Genomic DNA, 19,264 nt, shown 5'->3' on the forward strand with positions numbered 1-19,264 from the left:
TTATTTGTTATCTATTTTCTGGATTCAACAAAGGAATGTTTTGACACCTTCTCTATCCGAGATAAATCGGTGGGCGACTAAATGTCTCAGGTGCCATTGCCCTAAGAGGACATTCAGACCCTAAATAATGCTACCTATCTGACTACAAATCAGATCTAGTCTACTGCTATCGAGTACATGTTTGCAATCTTACCTGGGCACTCAGTAGCAGGAACGTTGCAACCCTATTCTATCAGCTTCATCTGTCCTCCTCTCTGAGGGAGTCAAAGAGAACTAACATAACTACAACCCTATGTTAGAAAACATAAGTTACCAACTGTCATTCCTGTTTCCATGGGTATGCCTATAATAGGTAAGCCTATTTCCAGCCATGCTTTCACAGCCCACCCAACAAAAAAAATATAGGGTAAGGCTACATCCCTATTTCCCTACACTAGAAACACTAGTGCCACTGAGGGTAATTAGGTTAACTACTGTCACACCTATTTGTATGCCATAAAGAGCAACACATCATATTTTGGAAGAATTGCACAGTGATGTAATTGGCATAGTAAAGCCAGCTGCAATCCATTTGACATAATATTTTAACAAGGTTTTCAAAGCAACAATCTTCATTATTTACTTATATTAATGTACAAAAAGCTGATATCTAATCCCATATTCTGTACCAAGTCATGTGTTGTAAGAAAATTGCAGCTTAAAATGTTGTTGTTAATTATAGTTCCCATTGCTGGTCCCATCAACATTTTTATATCAAATGATTTTTTTTATTGGTGAAAATGTATCAATGTGTTGTTAATTTCCCAAAAGAAATGTATGAATCATGCTTTCATGGCACCATTAAGGGAGAAATAGGTTCTCAAATACAGTGTAAATTATTAAACAGATCCTGCTTTTGGTAAGCAATATATTTTGTGGCACATATTTTTCAAACTAAAATCACTGTACATGCCAATTGCCACCCACATGAAAGACTGTGAAGAAATTTTGGAAATAAGAGTTCCCTCACTAATGTGATATATATTATGTGTTAGCACTTTCTTCTAAAATGTCGAAGACAAATGTCCTAATTTCACCAGATGTTCCATTTAAAGAAGGCAAAGCACTAATGACTATAGCATGTGGATATTGTTTTCTAAAATTAAAGACGAAATAACCTTTCTTCATTTTAATTAAGCACATTTGTTGCTTTTCAATGGAAATTTAAGCATTGTGAAAACCTCAATTAAAAAAAAAATCACCCATCAATATTGAGTAGAATGGGTTCATAACCAACAGCAGCATATGATATTCTTTGTGCCAAATAAGTTCTTGAGCAACAGCTTGGGTTAACCAAATCTGGGGTTGGGGTGCTCTTTGGCCTCTAAGCTATATCCCTGCTAATTGTGCTGTGTGTGTTTTAAAAATCTGTATGCACATAGAGGTTAATTAATTTAAGTCAATCTTAAATTATGCCTGTGAATAAGATGTTTTGTAGTTATCCTTTGTTTACAGGATTGTGGGTGTGTAAGCTAATGATGTAAATACGTGCATGTATATTCACCTGGAGTGCAGTTGTGGGTGAATAACAAGTAGTTTACTAGTCTTCCACAATTTATTTAAATGTTGGTTGCAGAGATATGAGAAAAAACACAGATATAACCAAGTCATCAGCATTCTACATGCATGGGCACAGAGTTGTATTAAAGGGATACTGTCATGGGAAAAAAACATTTTTTCAAAATGAATCAGTTAAAAGTGTCACATGACCAGAGGCAGCTGGGAAATTGACAAAATGTTTAGCCCCATGTCAGATTTCAAAATTGAATATAAAAAAATCTGTTTACTCTTTTGAGAAAGGGATTTCAATGCAGAATTCTGCTGGAGCAGCACTATTAACTGATTCATTTTGAAAATTTTTTTTTTCCCATGACAGTATCCCTTTAAGGGTCAGGCCCAGATTTGTGGCAAGGCCACAAAGGCCTGGGCATATGGGGTGGCATGTTTGGGGGGGGGGTGCTTGCGAGGGCTCGTACCAGGGCTCTGTGGCCTAGGGGTTTCCGAAACTTGAAATACTGGAAATACTATTGTATTGAATTACATTTTGGCCTCAGAATTTCTTGATAAATTTATCCCATTCCAAAGCCTTTTACTGTATTTAAAACCTCATCTAATAATTAGTAACTGTGGGTTCTATGGATTGTTTTCACTAAAAAAACACTCCATAAACACATATAATAATTATTTCATAGTTTAATCATAAATAATTTGCAATTGTGCCAAGGATGTTTCTAACTACGAGCCTCAGCCTAAAATTCTATCTTAGTAAAATAAATGTGGCTCTATTGCTTATATATTTTTTTTAAATTCTGTGGTCTTTTCTTGACAACAATTCAAACACAACCCAGCTTTTTAATTGGGCTGCAAGGCTGTGACAGTTGGCAGATGCAATTATTCATTTACATGGAAGTAACTCTAAACTGCCTCTAATTAACATATAATTTATACAATGTTAAGATGAATAATGGACTACTTGAATATGTATTTATTTATTGTAACTTTCTTTTAATAGAGATGCCGATCTCTTCTTGCTTGACACACAGAGAGTTCAGACATATGATGTTGGATGGCTTGTGTTTGATATTACTGTAACCAGTAACCATTGGGTTATCAACCCACAGAACAATCTGGGGTTGCAACTATGTGTTGAAACTATTGATGGTGAGTTCAGTTTATATGATATCTGATGAAATGTACTTGTAAGCATTATTTATATTTAGCATGTGTGTTGCATGTAATGAATCGAATGGCCCACACTCTCAGGGCCAGACCATATAAGGTTAAAAATATTCTTTTATTCTATGCGATTAAAACACAAACACCTAGCACCTAGGCGGTGTGTTGCATGTAACCTGATATTAATAAAAATCAAATATTTAATTTTAGTATAATATGGCATTAGTACGTAGTACTGCATCAACCTGTCTGCAAATGATGTCAGTTGAGAGGTGCTTATGCTTGTGGCACCGGAGGCAGCATTAGACTACAGTGCATTAGGTACACATCAATTGCATGTATTAAGAGTAGTGATCCCTTGCATCCATGCACTCTGTACTATGCCCCTTGTACCTCGTACTGCAAAGACTAGCCAGCATTTTTTTTGCAAAATGGAAGAATAAATCTGCACAGAGGAAACATGTTGGAGTGCACACTGTGCTAATTCCATCTAACCCATGTTACACAAGGCTGTGACTTCATATTCAGAGGGACTCCATGAACTGATATAATTCTCTCTGACTACATGCAGAAGGCCACCCTTGTAGGCATTCCTTTTCAAATGTTTGTTAATGAAGCTGCAGGACAAATACATTCATTGTGTAAATAAATGTATTGTTAATTGTGTTAATATAAGACCATATGCTACTCAAGACCTTTTACAAATGGAGTTACTGCTGCTGATTTGAAAAAGTGCTCAGGATAAATAAAATACATTATTAACTGGATGCCCAAATGCTTCAAGAATATTGCTATCTATCTATCTATCTATCTATCTATCTATCTATCTATCATCTATCTGTCTGTCTGTCTGTCTGTCTGTCTATCATCTATCTATCTATCATCTATCTATCTATTTATCTAGATTTAGACATCAGAGAAGAAAATTGCTTTACATATTAGGGATTCAGAAGCAGCGTGACTGTGTTATATCTACCCCTGAACTCCTTTATCCTTGGAAAGTAATGTATAGATATGCCTGTGTATGCTAACAATAAACATACGGATGTTTCCTTTGTGGAAATATGCTTTGAGGGGTATTGATACAAGCATTGTGTACAGTTCGCCTTAAGACTGCCAAGAAATTCTGGCACGTAGTTGTCAAGTGGACCCTTCTGTAATTGCAAACATGTTCTTTGGCAACATCCACTATTTTATCCTTGTCCCTTAACACAAAAACAGTTAAAGGTGTTTTTCTTGAGACTTTCCTTATAGCTGGCCCACAGCCCTTGAACTCCTCATGGTTTCTATTTAGAAGTTGTCATCACCACCTTTAGTTTTAGGATTTGGCAAACCATTTCTCCATAAAAGAAAAACATCTGGGTCTTCTATGTCTTAAGGCTAATAAAGGAATCTCACGTTATAAAAATCTATTTTGAATAATTTCCTTCGATTATAAGCAAAACTATTGAATTTAACTGACGTTGAGCTCTATTAGTATTAACAATACTCTTTAGAACTGAATAGATATGGAAAGTCTATCCAGCTTGTACTCTAGTATCCTTACATACACTCTAAGGGGGTAACATGTGTTTGAAATGCAAATACAGAAAGGGTCGAAGAGGATACTTTTTGTAACTGTTTAGAATATGCCAAGCACCAATGTGCCAATGTGAACATTTTATTATAAATCTGCACTGAATTCCTTTGGAGTAGTGAAGTGTTTTCTACACATTTGGGGGCAATGTGCCGACAGCTGCACTATACATTCTAGAAGCCCATACTCTGCAAATGTACTATGAATGTACATAACCTTGAGGCTTAGGACCACTGTATAGCAGTGGCTGATCTCTATCTGAAAAAACACATTTTTTGTCTATGCCCAAAAAGTCTAGGTTGCATTGAGGTTTGGTAGGTTAAAAGTCTACAGCATTAAACTTTGCTGCGTTCACCAAATTAGTAAACACTTTTCCAGTATTTGTACTATTTATTTCACATTATTGACAGTTGTATTAAATGGACATTGGCTACTCTTACCCTATGCCTCATTACTAATTACTAATGATAATAAAAATAGAAGTTTACCCTTACAATCAGTTTGCTTTTACCAGTGTCAGTTTTCAGTTGCATGCTAGAATAGCTATGGAAAAAATGTATACAAGGTGTTTGAACAGGTCCATCTATAAAATAGTTATATTTGCCCTATCTAAATGCATTTTCTCATATCTCAACCACCTACCACTCACACACTGTCTAAAATGTTTCTTTTACGCCAGTGGTCATTCAGAAATATAATGATAGGGAATTCTACTAAGATCTATACCTTGTGAGAATCTTTAGAATTCCACAGTAATAACTGAAAAACAAGACCAGATAATTGATTAACTCATAAAACTTTCCCAAATTACAGGATAACCTTAACAAACACTTTTATTTAAAATAATATTATCAATGATTTGAAACAGTAAAATGTATCATTTACAGTGCATTCCCTGTATGTACAAATTCATACCTTTTTTTCTTGAGGAATTTTTAAATATTAATTTCCTGTAATATCATGCAACATATGTTAACATGCATCTCAACATTTACTCTAATAAAATACAAAAATAAAGCATAAGATTGCTGTAGAAGAAGTTATTATGCTTAAAGGGGACATATTATCAGAACCTTGTCTCAGGTGGCATTGAGCGGCCAGTTACCAGGGGCGGCAAAAATCCGCCTCTGGTAACTTTAAGAGTCAGATTTCTGTTTTTTAAGACAGAAATTCGGCTCTGCTAGAGCAATATCGCTCACTGCTTTAGCGATGCGGCCTTCCCTGGACCCGCTCCGATGCTAACTGTTGAAAGAGTGGTGGAGCGGCAGCGGGGTGGCATCGGGGCTGCTGCCTCAGGTGGTAGCAGCCCCTGAAACGCAGTTGCATATTATGATATATATATATATACATATATATATATATATATATATATATATATATATATTTATATATTATGATACATATCATGAAAATTTCTGCAAACACCCTATAGTCCCATCTATTCCACTTTCTGCTGCCTCCTCTTCCAGGCTGTGCAGGGGAGCCAGTGGCACTCTGTACACTTTACTGTAGGATAGGAACCAATCAGCAGCTAGCTGACCTGATATTGAACTAAAGCAGGGCTGTGATTGGCTGTCCCCCTCCTACTGTGCTTCTGGCAATATTCTAATATTCTAAATCTGATATTTGCCTTCCAACTGCCCATGAAAAGAAGCTAAAAACTTTTAGGGCAATGACACATAGGGGCAGATTTATCAAGGGTCGAATTCAAAATACTCTGGCCCTTTATGAACTCAAATTCGACTATTTGCCAACTAAAACCAGAAGAATTGTTGTTTAAGTCAATGGGAGACATCCAGGGATCAATTTGGAGTTGATTGCAGCCTTCCTGACTTTCAAGTTTTTTTCGGAGATTTTTTTTTCGAATAGAATTTGAATTGAATTCTATTCGAGTGTTCGGGTCGATCCTATTCACTCATGTTTTTAAATTTTTTATTTTTAGAATAAATTTCGATTGGTCGAATTTAGAGTTCATGGGAGTTTGAAAAAAGGGACAATTCTAAATTCTACCCTTGATAAATGTGCCTCAAAATGCATACAAGGCATTTTTGAGCTATTACACAATTTTAGTGTTTCAGGAGAGGCAAAGTCTATGACAGGGTATTTTTGGCGTTTTGTAGCCACATCAAAACACAGAGGACAAATAGCACTGTGTGTTATTGCCCTTATAATGACTAGTCATACATCCAACATTCTAATGAAATTCACTGAATCTGAAAAAAATTAAGCAATTATTAAGATCTACAGAAAGCAATAATTGTTTTTAAGTGTTGCCATTAATGTTTTGCTTTTTTTGCATTCTTTGTTTTTTTTTGTCACTGGAAACATCTTAAACCAATTTAAAGAGCTACACACCTGAACAAACATGTTGTATAAGTGTTTATATATTAAAGTGGGTCAGTTAAAGGTATGGGAGTTGGCTGGAACTCCTCATTTCTCTTTTTACAGCAACACAGGCTGCCAAAAGGAGGAAGTCTGAGCTGAATTAATACATTTGTTACAGGGTAAGCAGAATGAAAACGTACCGCAAATCAAACTTGCTTTTTTCTTTTATGCCATCGATAGGGTTTTTTTTCTAAGAAATACTGACCCTGGCATGGAGCCACTGTACGTTTATAAAGCAAACCCTGTATGATTATTTGCTTAAGGCTTATGTCTATGAATGAGTAAGATTTTGTGTAATAATTTTGGAACATTTGGGACGCAGATGCCCACTTAAATTCAGCATAGTCGATTTCTATTGTATTGCTACAATAAAGCGGAAGTGCTGTGGATTTTTTCTTTTCAATTATTGAAAACATTTTTTTGATGTTTGTAAAAAAAAGAGAGAGCACCAATAATGCACAGATCACATCGTTTTCTCCAAGATTCTTCTTATTTAAAGGACCTCTGTGTCCCTTCCTGTCTAGAGCAGCTGTATAGCTTCACATGACACTGTGTGTATTTCATGTGGACACACAAAGCTATTTAAGTTGCCAAAGGTTTATTTGTAATAATGTCCCTGGTGCAGTTTTAGTGACCTGTTTTGCTTTCTTTTGTTCCCTAGTGAAGTATATGTTTAATACAAGATAAACACATAGTAATATATGGCTGACTCACCCCCATCCCATTAGAGACACAGAGCATTTTTGGAAACATTTTGATGCAACACCCATATATGTTTGCACTTAACATGTAAAATAATGTAAACAATAAGGGGTGTATGCAAAAAGACATGATGGATAAAATACTTCTCAACACACAGGAAACGAAATTTGCAAAAAAATGTTGGATGAGAAAATAATCATGTGTGGTGTGAATAGACATATGAAAATATTGCACAGACAGAATAACATAACAAAACATAAAAAAAATCATATTCATAAGTAACATCAAATCTTGCACTTATAAGCATGCTCAAGCATGCAGAGACTTCTATTTAATTAGGTTTTCCAAATACATTTTTGTTAATTCATATAAAAAAAACATACAAAATATATTTAAATAGAATTATTTAAACTAATAAGCCTGGTAATAAGCTCTCCTAAATGACTCACTATTAACGTTTCACCAGCTGTAGTATGTTTAAAATGCAATTCAATTCAAAGAGTTTTTGATGACATATAGATGTGTTGTCATTGTGTGCAATTTCAAAAGAGGCAGGGGATATTTTTTGGGTTAATTATTCACTTTGTGGGGAAACCCGATGAAGTACTTTTGGTTTGTTTTTCTTTTTTACTGCAGCCCTTGACATTAAAGGAACAGTAACATCAAAAAATAAAAGTGTTTTAAAGTAATGAAAATATAATGCAGTGTTGCCCTGCACTGGTAAATCTGGTGTGTTTGCTTAAGAAACACTACTATTGTTTATATTAATAAGCTGCTGTATAGAAATGGGGGCAGCCATTCAAAGGAGAAAAGGCTCAGGTTACACAGCAGATAGCAAATAAGCTCTGTCTGTCTAATGGTGTTATCTGTTATCCATTTGGTAACCTGTGCCATATAGCCGTTTTTCAATTTATGCCATTGCTCCACAGCAGCTTGTTTATATGAAATATAGTTGTGTTTCTGAAGCAAACACATCAGTTTTACCAGTGCAGGGCAACACTTGCATGATATTGTCATTACTTTAAAACACTTTCATTTTTTGGTGTTACTGTTCTTTTAACCTATTTCCTAAACCCTAGAATTGTGCAGTGTATTCCACTTGAAGAAAACTTCTTGCTGGCTTGAGAAATTGGCCTTTCAAAACTAAACATATTATACAGCGTTATACAGCGTTTATATATACATATTTAACAAACTCTTAAATATATTTTTCTTTATATTTCCCTAAACATGGAGCAAATACAATAAGAAACAATTTTACAGGAGTTTTGTGAAGATCTCAAAGAACAAGCTAGTTATTTTCCAGATAGCCAATATTATTTACAAAACAGTGCAAAGTAAAAAAAAAGCACACAATATTGGTGCAAATCATCCTTTATATTACCCACAAAGCAGGGTTTTTGTTCCAGCATGCCAGAAAAATGCATTCAGGAGCAATGGGCATTTCTACACACAATGCAAGTATAGGTAAGCACAAGGTGTATGTTAGTGAAAGGCCTTTGATGCAATTCTGCACCAAAATGAAAGCTTAGTGCTGTGCTTTGTGATCTAAAATAAACTTGTAGGCACACCAGTCTAGCAAAAAAAGGCTATTTTATTACATAATTAAATATTACAAGCAAAGAAACCCAATGCGTTTCAACCCTTAGAACATACTTTATAAAGGGTGTATAAGGCCTGAAATATGTGGTGTATTTGGTAGTTAGCAATAAAGCACCATGCAGCACTAATTCTCCTTTTGGATTGCTCTCTTCATTTTTCGAAATTGTAAATGAGAGTCTTCGTCAGGGTCACATGCAAAGTCAAAAATGCAGGCAACATACACATGATTCCAAACAAGAAAATATACCAAGTCCTGAACATTCTCTTCTGTGGAATTCGCCACAATGATCACGTGACCTGAAAGTGACGTCTCCTCACAACGTCTTACTAGGATGTTCCATAATGTACACCAATAGTCTTATTTGGAATCACTTGTACATTGCCTCCTTTTGAATTAGCAGGTTCCCCTGATGAAGACTCCATTTCTAGGGGTTGAAACGTGTAGGGTTTCTTTGCCTGTAATATTTAATTATGTAATTAGACCCAGTGTACCCTGTTCACTCTAATTGTTCTATATATATTTATGGGAGCTGTCAAGTATGCCAGACAGTGAGCACGCAGCATTTGATAATTTGTGAGCATGGTGTGTCAAACTTATATATATGATTATACTTGAATAAACTTGTGTCTTATCTATGTCATTGGACCCACATATTCTTTTTAAAGTGTTGATTCTATTTTAAAGGTCGGAGTATAAGCGTTAAGTCAGCTGGCCTCATTGGAAGGCATGGCCCCCAGTCGAAGCAACCTTTCTTGGTTGCCTTCTTCAAAGCAAGTGAAGTCCTGTTACGCTCAGTTAGAGCTACAAACACAAAAAAGAAAAAACAAGAAAGAAACAAATCTTCAACTTCACATGACGCCTCAAGGATGCCAAGTATTGGAGGTAAGGCCTAAGATTTATTGCACATGCAGGAACATTTGTGTAGCTCAGTAAAACAAGGATGCCTTTTATAAACAATTTATACTGTTAAGCCTATACACACAAGCTGTTTTTTGCATTGCTGCTTAGTAGAGACAATCAAAATGATATGGGATGTTGAAAGGGAGCAGTCAAATAGTAGGCTTGCATGCTTTGTCCTTTATATTTTATATTTAATTTTTCAACTTATCAGAGAGGTGTGGAAAGGTATCATGTGTTTTAGCTACAGGAGCCTGAAATTGTGCCTTGTTTTAAAGACTTTTGTCAACAGGTAACTAAAAAGTACAGTTCCACTTTAAGGGGTTGTTCATCTTTAAAACTTTAAGTATGATGTGATATTCTGAGATAAATTGCAATTGGTTTTTATTTTTTATTGTTTGTGGTTGTTTGAGTTATTTAGCTTTTTATTCAGCAGCTCTAAAGTTTGCAATGTCAGCAATCTGGTGGCTGGGGCCCAAATTACCCTAGCAACCATGCATTGCTTTGAATAAAATACTTGAATAGGAATCTGAGAGGGCCTGAATAGAAAGTTACGGTAAGTAATAAAAAGTAGCAATAGCAATAAAATTGTAGCCTAATAGAACATTTGTTGTTTAGACCCTCATTTGAAAGCTAGAAAGAGTCAGAAGAAGGCAAATACTTAAAAACCGATAATAAATAATGAAGACCAATTGCAAAGTTGCTTATAATTGGACATTCCATAACATACTAAAAGTTAACCTAAAGGTAAACGTTCCCTTAAAGGAGAAGGAAAGCTAACAAAGCAGTTTATTGCCAATAGATTAGCCACAATAGTGCAAGCTATAACTTTATATTTATTCTGCAGAATGCTTTACCATACCTGAGTAAACAGCTCTAAAAGCTCTCTCTGTTTGTTCAGGATAGCAGCTGCCATATTAGCTTGATGTGAAATCACTCACTGCCTGAGTCTCTCCCTGCTCACTCATAGCTCTGGGCTCAGATTACAGCAGGGAGGGGAGGAGGGAGGGGGAGAGAAGCAAACTGAGCATGCTCAAGCCCTGCCCTGGAGGTTTAAGGTGAAAACAGGAAATCTGATACAGAAGCCCATGTGTACACAATAGAAGGAAATAAATGATGTGTTTCTTTTGACAGAAGACTCAGAGCAGAATTACTTTGAGGGTTTACTTTCTGATAAAGCTTACTTAATTTTAGCCTTTCCTTCTCCTTTAATGGCACAGGCCTTACATCCCTGCACTTCCAATGCAATGTGTTGGGGCCACTCTCATATACAGTTAGACCAGGCATATAGCCTGGTCTAACAACCACATAACATGGGAATAAGCCCATTATTTTTGTTTCTTTATTCAACATCTCAATTAAAATGGTTCTCACTTTTTCTCCATCCAAATGATGATATAAATCTAGAACTCCATCTCTACATGCAATAAAATGTTAACCAGGTTGAGTGTAATATTGTGCATAATAAGAAATTAACTTTGTGTATTCTTATAGATTATAACACAAGTGAACAGAAGCAAGCATGTAAAAAACACGAACTTTACGTCAGCTTTCGTGACTTGGGCTGGGAGGTAAGAACTACATTTTCTGCTTTCATACCAGATAAAACTTATGTTCACCAGAACTTTCATAATTAAGGGCAGAAAATCGCTTGCCTTGTGTTGTGTAAGTACTTTATCCGGTATGTTTGGTACAGCAAATACAGTGCTTCTGTGCCAGTAGCCTGGTGGGTTAATTAAATATACAGGGAACCTTTCTAATGAGACAATACTTTACATATCCAGGGCTTTCTGCCCTCAAGCATTTCCCAGCTGTTATGACAGATCAATGGAAGAATCCTCTTTCCTCTGGAACAGCACAGATTTGCCAGTGATCCTGTTACATTACAGTGAACTGACCCTGTCTGGAAAAATTTGTTTTAAAGTATTTCTTGAAGGTTAATGTCCTTTTTAAGAGGTGGATTAGCTTCTAGTGTCTGCTATTGAGTTGCTGTTAACAGTAGTGGCGTAGTTACAATTTTGAAACATTTCTTGGAACTTGGTAAAACCAGTGTGACTAAGGAGCAGCTGTTAAGTTAATTTTAATTTCATGAACGTAAGTATAATTTAAAACAACGTACTTGTTACATATACTATATATATATATATATATATATATATAACATTTAGGTTCTTAAAGGGATACTGTCATGGGAATTTTTTTTTTCAAAATTAATCAGTTAATAGTGCTGCTCCAGCAGAATTCTGCACTGAAATCCATTTCTCAAAAGAGCAAACAGATTTTTTTATATTCAATTTTGAAATCTGACATGGGGCTAGACATATTGACAATTTTGCAGCTGCCCCAAGTCATGTGACTTGTGCTCTGATAAACCTCAACCACTCTTTACTGCTGTACTGCAAGTTGGAGTGATATCACCCCCCTCCCTCCCCCCCCCAGCAGCCAAACAAAAAAACAATGGGAAGGTAACCAGATAGCAGTTCCCTAACACAAGATAACAGCTGCCTGGTAGATCTAAGAACAACACTCAATAGTAAAAACCCATGTCCCACTTAGACACATTCAGTTACATTGAGAAGGAAAAACAGCAGCCTGCCAGAAAGCATTTCTCTCCTAAAGTGCAGGCACAAGTCACATGACCAGGGGCAGCTGGGAAATTGACAAAATGTCTAGCCGATGTCAGATTTCAAAATTGAATAAAAAAAATCTGTTTGCTCTTTTGAGAAATGGATTTCAGAGTTTTCTGATGAAAGGATGACTTTAAGACTAAGTAGTACTTTAGATGCGTATTGCATGACAACACACTGGTCAGTATACATATGCAACAGATAAAATCTTATCAGCTATTTTGGAGAAATAAAGAAAATTCACTGGAATAATAAAAAAAAACAGAGTTCTGGATTGAAATAATTGGCATGGAATTTCAAACCTGTTTCATAGAGACGAAGGGCTAAAATTGCAAAGCCGTATTAGCAGCTCTTAAGTGAAGAGAAGCTGACTTTTTAATGATATGTTTTAAGTGGAAACATACAACTCTTTTAGGTTTAATTTGTTTCCCATAGACATCCATTTTTTGTTTTGTGCCCTTTAGCATAATGTCAAAAATATTCACTTTATCAGACAGTTCCATCAGCTCACTTCAAAGTGTATTTTGACACTTACCACAGCATGAAGGGAAAAGATTTACAAAACATCAGAATTCAAGGAGAAATTCCCCCAAAGCAGACAAATGTGTAATTACATCAGAACTTGTTAAACTGCTTTGAGTATCATTCTATTGCATATAGTGTTAGGGTTCATTAGAAGAGCTGATCTTTAACAACCCATTAAATCGTTAAAGGAGAACTAAACCCTAAAAATGAATAAAGCTAAAAATGCCATGTTTTATTTACTGAACTTATTGCACCAGCCTAAAGTTTCAGCTTGTCAATAGCAGCAATGATCCAGGACTTCAAACTTGTCACAGGGGGTCACCATCTTGGAAAGTATCTGCGACACTCACATGCTCAGTGGGCTCTGAGCAGCTGTTGAGAAGCTAAGCTTAGGGGTTGTTGCAAATTATCCAGCAGAAAATGAGGTTGGACTGTAATATAAGATGATGCTACAGGGCTGATTATTAAGGGGCAGATTTACTAAGGGTCGAATATCGAGGGTTAATTAATCCTCGATATTCGACTAGGAACTAAAATCGTTCGACTTCGAATATCGAAGTCGAACGATTTAGCGCTAATCCTGCGATCGAACGATCGAAGGATTATTCGTTCGATCAAACGATTAAATCCTTCGAATCGAACGATTCGAAGGATTTTAATCCAACGATCGAAGGAATATCCTTCGATCAAAAAAACACAGGCAAGCCTATGGGGACCTTCCCCATAGGCTAACATTGAGTTCGGTAGCTTTTAGCTGCCGAACTAGGGGGTCGAAGTTTTTCTTAAAGAGACAGTACCTCGATTATCGAATGGTCGAATAGTCGAACGATTTTTAGTTCGAATCGTTCGATTCTTAGTCGAAGTCGTAGTCGAAGGTCGAAGTAGCCCATTCGATGGTCGAAGTAGCCAAAAAAACACTTCGAAATTCGAAGTTTTTTTAATTCGAATCCTTCACTCGAGCTTTGTAAATGTGCCCCTTAATTCTGTTGCTAATTGCACTGGGTTCTGTACTGCCAAGTAGTAATTATCTGTATTAATTACTAATCATTACATTTATATTCTATGTGTACTGTATATTTTGAGTTGGTCCCTAAGCTTACTAACTGACAGCAGCACAGAGCATGTGTAGTGAATCAGCAGAAAAGAAGATGGGGAGCTACTGGGGCATCTTTGGAGGCACAAATCTTCCCTGCTAAAGGATTGTAGTTCCCTTTGGCTTGTACAGAAGGTGAAAACTTAGGGGGTTATTTATTAAAATCCAAATGCAAAAATCATGAAGAATTCTTGATATTTTTTTATAACATCGCACTTTTAAAAAATCACAAATTTTTCTGAATTTATTAAACCCTGAGGTTGTAAAAGTCAGAATCAGAAAATATGGCATCTCAGACCTGTCGTGGTTGCATGGGAGACGTCCCAATTTTTCGGGAGTTTTTGGGAGAAAAATGTGAAAAAATCGTGAAAATTGGATGAAAAAAGTGAAAAAATCTTTAAAATCTGAGTTTTCCCAGTAAGCAAATTTTCGGAGAAATGTTATAATAAATAAGCGTAAAAAACCCGAGGGCAACTTTTTTCAACTTTTTTTTCATGCACACATTTGGTTAGTTGCACTTTTACCTGCTATCAAAATGCATTGTACCTTGCACCATGAACATAAAAGATGAACTTTTTTATATTGGGGATAGTGGTCCAGTGCATGATTTATGCAGTTTAACTACTGCATTTGTGCAATATATACTTGGAATATGCAATGTGAACAGATACAGTATATTTACTGAATTTACCACCCCCTCTATCCCCTTATAAAGAATAGGCTGTCTATTGGGCATGGTCTTAAGGTGTGTTCAGATGTGATTTCCAAGGTGTGCTGCAGAGTTATACCAGTTACACAATCAAGAGTCTATATTAATATGTATATAAATGCAAATTATATTGATAACCAAAAACAGAATTTTGACTTGATTTGCTGTTACTTTCTCAAAAGCACAAACTGTTAGACTGGAACAAAGAGCTACATTGCTACATTGTTTCCAATATATTGCATAAATATCATATTCTATTCTAAATGCCGTGACAGATTTTGTTTGCTTTCATTTTTTCCAGGATTGGATAATAGCTCCAGAAGGTTATGCAGCCTTTTATTGTGATGGAGAATGTTCGTTTCCACTTAATGCTCATATGAATGCCACAAACCATGCTATAGTGCAAACACTTGTAAGTAGCTTGTAAAAGGGTAATATGTAAAAATTGAAGCATATTTGGTTTTCCCTAGTGCTGGGACTCAATTATTCTTTATTTGTAGGCAAAGTTGTTACTAGTAGCCTTCTATCTATTTGCTTTTCAATTTAATTTAGGTTCAAAGAATGAAAGAAAAGAACCCCAAAAACTTAAAAAAACATATCTTTTTTTAATCCCATGAAACCTTTCACTTTACTGATTCTTGTCATTCCATGTTTTCTTGGAGAATCACATATTTTTTTCAGTTTTTCCCTGTTTTGCTCATGCTGTTCATTTGTTTTCTCTTATATGTTTACTGTCTGCCTCTTTCTCCGTTTCTGTTTTGATGCCAAATCTAGGTATGTAAGAAGTTAAAGGGCTTTTTCACCGTAGAATTCTGTGTTAGCAGATTGTCATCTCTTGTTAGCAATCAAACATATAAATTAGGCAATACATTTTTTGGCTATACCATACCTAAAGCAAGGACCTAAGTAGTTCTGAAAGGTCATGTTTTATAATCTACCAAGTAAGACAATGAATGGTATCACCTACTCTATATTTTCTAGAAATTTGTTACATGCCAAAAGTTAATGTTAATACAATTTGCAATTTAGAAATCTTATTATTTTACTGCTTTTTTAATTATTTATTCAATCATTATGTTTTGTTCTATAGTTGGAATTCATGAAATTCCAAAATATCCATTGCTAGACATATTGTAGAGGGCCTCAAACGAAAGAAAAGAAATAAAAAAACCCAAAAAGATGCACAGCCAATATGTAGTTTGCTTGTAGGGGGTCAATCAGCATTTCATTTATAGTTTGGAAAGTGGTAGAATGGTAGGTCTAATAATAAAAAAAAACCCATCAGAATAAATAATGAAGCCTTGTTGAAAAGCTGCATAGAATTGGATTTTCACAAAAAAAAACACAGACACAGAGAAATGTTCTGTAGGTATTACAGTAGCAGTTGCAGAGTACTGCCATTTAAAACGTGAGTTCAATAAATAAAAAATTTGATATTTCTTGAGCAAAATGTGAAACTAAGGGGCTGATTTATTGAAGGTCGAAAGTTAGAATATTTTTTACCTCGAATGAACTTCAAGGACCTCGAAACTCGAATGGTATTTTATGTTTTTAAAAATTCCAATGGCAAAAACTCGATTCTGCGATTTTGAGTCCCACAGCATGAAAACTCGAATTCGTGTTGGTGTTTTTAAGCTTGAAATTGTGAGTTTTGACCAAAAAACCAACTCGAAAATTCAAATTTGAATTCACCATTCGAAGCTTAGTAAATTTGCCCCTAAAAGTAGCGTTGCATTCTGCTTTAGGCTGTGGGATAAAGAGCAACTCCTTATATTCAATGAACTGGGGTTGATTATGTATTATGTTGATCCAAAGCCCTATTCATCGAATAAATGTTCAAAAAGGGGATTTACTGGTCAGTGTCACTGGGGGTCATTTATAAAGTTCGCGCAGCGCATATTTTTCGCAAATAGTTGTATTGCGCATGTTTTTTGCTGAGCGCTAATATATTGCACTGCTCTGCCCGTCTTTCCGGTTTTTGCGAATTCGCAGTGTGAATAAATTTTCGCAAATGGCGCGCAAATGAGACAGGAGTTTGCGCGAGCGCACCCAATGTGCGAGGTTGTTGTGCGCGAAAATAGCGTTAAATTCACAGTTTGCAAAACTGTTTTGCGAATATTTTATCCGACACCAAAGTTGTGGCGTAATTGAGTCGCAGAGTGTGCGCATAAAGATTCGCAATTTGCGAATTGTGACATATTTATAAAGCCCCTTTAGACATTCGCATTGTGAATAACAAATTCGCAATTCTGTATGCACCCTCTTATTCAGCTTTATAAATATAACCATGCGCAGGGCAAATATATTCACTTTGCGAACCAATCTGCCCTGCGCGAACTTTATAAATGACCCCCAGTGTCTGCTAATTAAAATGTATATCAGCATTTGAATATCTCATATTACAATTCAATTAATTAATTAATTTTTATGATGCAGTTTGAACAAACATGGTATTTAATATTTAATATTACATTTATTGTAACCCAACTTAACTATGTACTTCATTTGAATCCTCCTTTTTTTACATTAACAGGTCCACTTGATGTTTCCAGAGCATGTTCCCAAGCCGTGCTGTGCCCCTACAAAGTTAAATGCTATCTCTGTGTTGTATTTTGATGACAGCTCTAATGTCATATTGAAGAAATACAGAAATATGGTTGTGAGGTCATGTGGTTGCCATTAAGCTATATAAAGATAAATGAATGGGTATTTACACATACTGCCACAAAAGGGAAATGTCTGTGGTTTCATACTTCACTACATTATACATATGTGTGTACAGTGTTATGTATATATTAGACTTTGTAATTTATTTTAATACACATAAATGTTCAACGTAGACAGTAATAGTTATATACTGTTGTCATTGATACTGTAAAATGATAATTTAACTTGGTCAGGATAAAAGAACTTCGTGTTATTAGGACAATAACAAACTGTTTTATCCCAATCTTTTTTCACGTAATCTTTAATTTTTAGACACTGTTGGTTATGTTCCATTTTTCAGTGCTGAGCATCAGATAGTATTTATTTAGAAAACAATATTAAAGATTGAAACAATGATTTCTGGGGGTCATTACTTTTTTTATATGGGGGTGTTAGAAATGTATTTAGAAATATTTATTTGTGCTGCAAAAACAGTTTTTTATGATTCTGTAACCATCTACCCTAAATGACGTTAGCAGTTTTGGGACATATGAGTACACAAATGAAATGGCATTATTTGGATATATTCTTAAAAAATAGGAATAGAAAGATGGAATGAGAGGCAGATATAATTAACTAAAAAATCTACTGAAACTGTTGATTTGGTTATGTTTCAGTTCTGTATAACTTGGATAAGAAACAGGTTTTCCTTATTTCCTCACTGTTGCATACTGAACAATGTTCACAGACTACTTGCTCATGAATAAAAAAAAATACTCCATTAGGGCAGAGGCTTATGGGGAGATTTGTCACCCTTGATTATTTATGCAAAACTGTGGGGGACAAATCTCCTGAAAATGCATCTCCACTGGAAATAACTGAAATGACATGCGGTAAAACTAACATATAGCGAAGTTGCCTGAAGTTTCCACCAGAGCCAACTCCAGGCGACTTAGTGATATGTTGGTTCTATTGCCAACAATCTCAGTTATTTCCGATGGAGCATATTTTGGGGAGATTTGTTGTTCGATGTCGTGCATAAATAATTGTGGCCGACAAATCTTCCCATTGTTCACTGCCCTTAAGATGGCCATACATGGATAGATCCGCTCGTTTGGCGATGTCGCCAAACGAGCGGATCTCTCTCCGATATGCCCACCTTGAGGTGGGCAATATCGGGCTGATCCGATCGTGGGCCCTAGGGCCCAACGATCGGATCCTAGCGTTCGCAAACGGGCGGTCTGATCGCGGGACCGCATCAACGAACAGATGCGGCGGAGATTTATCATACACTGGCCCTTTATGAATTTGAATTCAACTATTCACCACCTTAAACCTGCCTAATTGCTGTTTTAGATGTCCTGGGATCAATTTGGAGTTGTTTGCAGCCTTCCTGACATTCAAGGTTTTTTTTTCGGAGAAAAAATTTGAATCGATTTGAATTTGATTCAAGTTTGCGGGTTGATCCTATTCACCTGACTTTAATAAATCCGATTTTTTTAATACATTTTGATCAATTTCAAGTTCATTGGAGTCTATGAGAGTTTTAAATAACTCCCATGAACTCAAAATCCCACCCTTGATAAATCTGCCCCTTAATGTCTGCTACAGAGACAAATGATAACTGAAGCTTCCTTTGGTAATATTCATTTTAGAATTTAGAAAAAACACTTGCTTTATCTGGCCTGCCAATTCTCTTCATTCAAGGAATCCACCATATTCTCTGTAAAGTAATTTAATATCCATCAAGTTTCTATCAGAATTCTGACATATAAACCCCTGTGGG

The 19,264-nt window shown here is 35.7% G+C and overlaps 1 protein-coding gene across 1 annotated transcript in view; it reads left to right on the plus strand.

Annotated features, from left to right (window-relative positions):
- Positions 1-17,895, plus strand: part of bmp5.L (bone morphogenetic protein 5 L homeolog) — a 65,041-nt gene extending 47,146 nt beyond the window's left edge. The window contains exons 3-7 of the mRNA XM_018263469.2: positions 2,552-2,700; positions 9,666-9,863; positions 11,373-11,449; positions 15,134-15,244; positions 17,366-17,895. Of these exons, the coding sequence (XP_018118958.1) occupies positions 2,552-2,700; positions 9,666-9,863; positions 11,373-11,449; positions 15,134-15,244; positions 17,366-17,515 (685 nt within the window). The 3' untranslated portion in view covers positions 17,516-17,895. The remainder of the gene's footprint in view (positions 1-2,551; positions 2,701-9,665; positions 9,864-11,372; positions 11,450-15,133; positions 15,245-17,365) is intronic.
- Positions 17,896-19,264: the final 1,369 nt, after the last annotated feature.

Source organism: Xenopus laevis, chromosome 5L (assembly GCF_017654675.1).
Source record: "Xenopus laevis strain J_2021 chromosome 5L, Xenopus_laevis_v10.1, whole genome shotgun sequence".
In the NCBI taxonomy this organism is placed as follows: Eukaryota; Metazoa; Chordata; class Amphibia; order Anura; family Pipidae; genus Xenopus; species Xenopus laevis.